Genomic DNA, 3408 nt, shown 5'->3' with positions numbered 1-3408 from the left:
TAATTTGGGCAAAGATAACTTCAAACAAGCAACCCTCAAAAGTCAAGAATTTATTAGCATGCTTCACTAGTGTTCACTGCACCCTTTCTTTTCATAAGGACAATCTATTTTATTAGCATCAACCCCACCATACATTATTATTTATGTCGTTACCTACGTAGTCAATAAATAATAGTCTCACCATTGTCAACAATTTTCCAAAACCTTGATAATTCAAATTCATGATAATTGTAGCCTCTCCGAAGAATCAATGACTAAAGATTAGTTACTATAAAATTAACGTATGGAATTGAAAAAAAAAGGGGATACAAAGTATATGAGTTGTTAATTCAAATTCATGACTTTCTCATAGTAAGGAATTGTTCTCTTCAACTTAATTACAGTCCAGTTTCTAAATAAACAATTTATTTCAGCTCTATTCAATTCAGTTCAGTTCAGCTCCAATCAGTTCAGTTTAGTTCAGCTCCAATCAGTTCAGTAAATCAAAACATCCCTAAATTACTGTAAGATTTCTAGACATATTAAGAGATGGGATAAGCATACACATACACGGTCCAAAACAAATAGTAGTGTTAAATGTACGCGTATAATACTCTCAGTATGTACGTAGAAGAGCAAATTTTCTTGACCTTTAATTGCATATATACAAGGCTGCTGAGCTCAATAATAAAAGACGTCGAAGTTGACCATTCTATAAGTCAACAACCGGAAACTCCTTGATTTGCTACATTATTTTAGATAACATTTTTTATATTTTAAACATTTTTAATTTCCTGCCTATATATATGCATGCATAACCTTTCCAAATTCTTCAAGCTTATCAAAATAAAGATAAGCTAATAAACATTCAAAAATTAACACATTATATAATCTATCACTCCAAAAAAAAAAAAATGGAATATTATTCAACCTTGTTATTATTATTTTCTTTTGTATGGGCTTTCTTATATCTTTTCAAACATTTCAATTCCTCAAAACTCACTTCAAATAATAATTCAAGGCTTCCTCCGGGGCCTAAACCCGTACCAATTCTTGGTAACTTGCCTCATCTAGGCGATTCGCCTCATCGTTACTTAGCTAATCTAGCTAAAACGTATGGCCCCTTAATATCGGTTAAATTTGGCAGTATCACAACTATTGTTGTATCCTCGTCTACAGTAGCCAAAGAAATGTTCCAAAAACATGACCTAACACTTTCTACTAGGCATGTTTCTGCCGCGGTACGTTCCAATGGACACGACAAGTTCTCCGTTGCATGGCTACCCGTGTGTGCAAAATGGCGAACCCTAAGAAAAATCTCCGCCCTCCAATTGTTCTCCACGCAAAGGCTTGACGCGAGCCAAGCCCTTAGACAAGAAAAAGTGTCTAAACTTATGGAGTATGTTAAGGAATGTAGTAAGTCGGGGGAAGCTATTGATGTTGGTGGTGTAGCATTTACAACTTCGCTAAACTTGTTGTCTAACACGTTCTTTTCGTTCGATTTGGCTAGTTATAACTCTAGTGATACAGGGGAGTTTAAGGAGCTTGTTTGGAAGATTATGGAGGAGATTGGAAAGCCTAATTTGGTTGATTGTTTTCCCATGTTAAGGTTTTTGAGTGTGTTTAGTGTTAATTGCAATTTAATGGGGTATGGTAATAAACTAAATGAGGTTTTTGTGGATATTATAAACAAGAGGTTGGAAAGTTTTGGTGTTAGTGGAAATAATGATGGTGGTGATGTGTTAGATACACTTATTAAGATTATGAAGGAGAATGAATCTGAATTGAGTCTTGATGATATTAAGCATCTTCTCATGGTAAGTTAATTTTATATTCATTTTTTATATGTTAATTATCTTGCTTAATTATAAACATTTTTTTTCTTCTAATTAGTTAATCATAAGAAAAAACTTTAATTTTTTGGATTATAATTAAGAAAAATATTTACTCCCTTTTTAAAAAAAGTTGTTTCAGTTTTGAATCAACTTTTTTATAAGATAATCACTGTTTTAAATAATTTGACCTAACTTTTAATATAGTTTGTTGGTTCAAGAGAATAATACCAAGTAAACAATAAACAATAGTATAAAACATACATCACCAAATCAGTACATAGTCAAATATTAGGTTGTTGTTGCATATGCTCAGGTGGTCATACTGTCATAGTCATGGCCTCATAATCGGTCAACTAACTCGGATGTTAGTACATTCGGTTCCTTTTAATTTGTTCATGGCTAATTTAGTTTAATTAGAGTGCACTGTTAGTAGCGCGTGTTAGTCTTAAAGTAGTTGGTATCCATATATTGAGTTTTAATGTTAACTAATTATGATAATTTTTTATGTGATATAGGATTTCTTTACAGCGGGAACAGATACTACCTCGAGTACATTAGAATGGGCAATGACTGAACTCCTCCATAGCCCGGAAAAAATGGCAAAGGCTCAAGCTGAATTGAAACAAGTCTTGGGAGAGAATAGGATTGTTGGAGAATCTGACATTTCAAAGCTTCCTTACTTACAAGCGATAGTGAAAGAGACTTTAAGGATGCACCCACCAACAGTGTTTTTACTTCCACGTAAGGCGACTAGTGATGTTGAACTGTATGGTTATGTTGTGCCTAAAAATGCTCAAGTATTTGTTAACCTTTGGGCTATTTCACGAGATCCCAATCACTGGGTAAATCCGGATTTGTTTTCACCCGAGAGGTTTTTGGAGCGCGAAATTGATATGAAGGGACAAGATTTTGGACTTATTCCATTTGGAGCTGGAAGAAGGATATGTCCTGGAGATACATTGGCATTCCGAATGTTGAATCTTATGTTAGGAAATCTTCTTCACGCTTTTGATTGGAAGGTTGGAGATGGGCTCATCCCGGAAGATTTAGATATGACTGATAAATTTGGAATTACTATACAAAAAGCTATACCTCTTCGAGCCATTCCATTGTCTAAGTAAATTTTTAAAAAATAAAAAATAAGGAAATTAAAGACATGGAACATAGGCTAAATGAAATAAAAGGGTTGGTTTAATTGATTACATTTTATATACCTAGATTGATTCCCATAATGGGGAGTCATGTTACACAACTTCGTTACAATTTTATGTTGAAAAATATTCTCTTGGACTCCTAGCTACATTAGAAGTTGTACCCTTAAATGATAAATGCAGAATACTCCTTCAACTTTAGAGTAAAATTTGAATTTCATATCCTATTTCTTACTCCGTATATTATTGTATATATTCATACTCCTAACTCCAATTATTGTATATATGTTTGCTAATTATGTGTACATCAACATCTATATATGGTAGAGCAAACGATAGAATGCCCTCTGCGACAATAACATCCGAAGGGGCGTCGCCGAACGCCATACTCAAATAGGAGCAGACAAATTTATAAAAACAATATTGCATCCGGCCATTGGTCT

At 33.7% G+C, this 3408-nt stretch overlaps 1 protein-coding gene across 1 annotated transcript; it reads left to right on the top strand.

Moving 5' to 3' along the window:
* Positions 1-893: 893 nt before the first annotated feature.
* LOC110714653 (cytochrome P450 76AD1-like) lies at positions 894-3185 on the top strand. The gene is made up of 2 exons (XM_021893207.1): positions 894-1796; positions 2330-3185. Exons 1-2 carry the CDS (start codon positions 894-896, stop codon positions 2933-2935), a joined length of 1509 nt encoding a protein of 502 aa, XP_021748899.1. The 3' UTR covers positions 2936-3185.
* The last annotated feature ends 223 nt before the right edge of the window (positions 3186-3408 follow it).

The sequence above is a fragment of the Chenopodium quinoa genome, unplaced genomic scaffold (genome assembly GCF_001683475.1).
Source record: "Chenopodium quinoa cultivar QQ74 unplaced genomic scaffold, ASM168347v1, whole genome shotgun sequence".
NCBI classification, from domain to species: domain Eukaryota; kingdom Viridiplantae; phylum Streptophyta; class Magnoliopsida; order Caryophyllales; family Amaranthaceae; genus Chenopodium; species Chenopodium quinoa.
Note: the sequence above shows the minus strand (reverse complement) of the source record. Positions and strands in the feature narration are given on the sequence as shown.

What these genes read in the sequence shown, in the direction of transcription:
- LOC110714653 (XM_021893207.1), top strand. Translation starts at nt 894, where the DNA reads ATGGAATATTATTCAACCTTGTTATTATTATTTTCTTTTGTATGGGCT. An exon ending in ATATTAAGCATCTTCTCATG is followed by an intron (nt 1,797 to 2,329) that starts GTAAGTTAATTT and finishes TATGTGATATAG; the next exon opens with GATTTCTTTACAGCGGGAAC.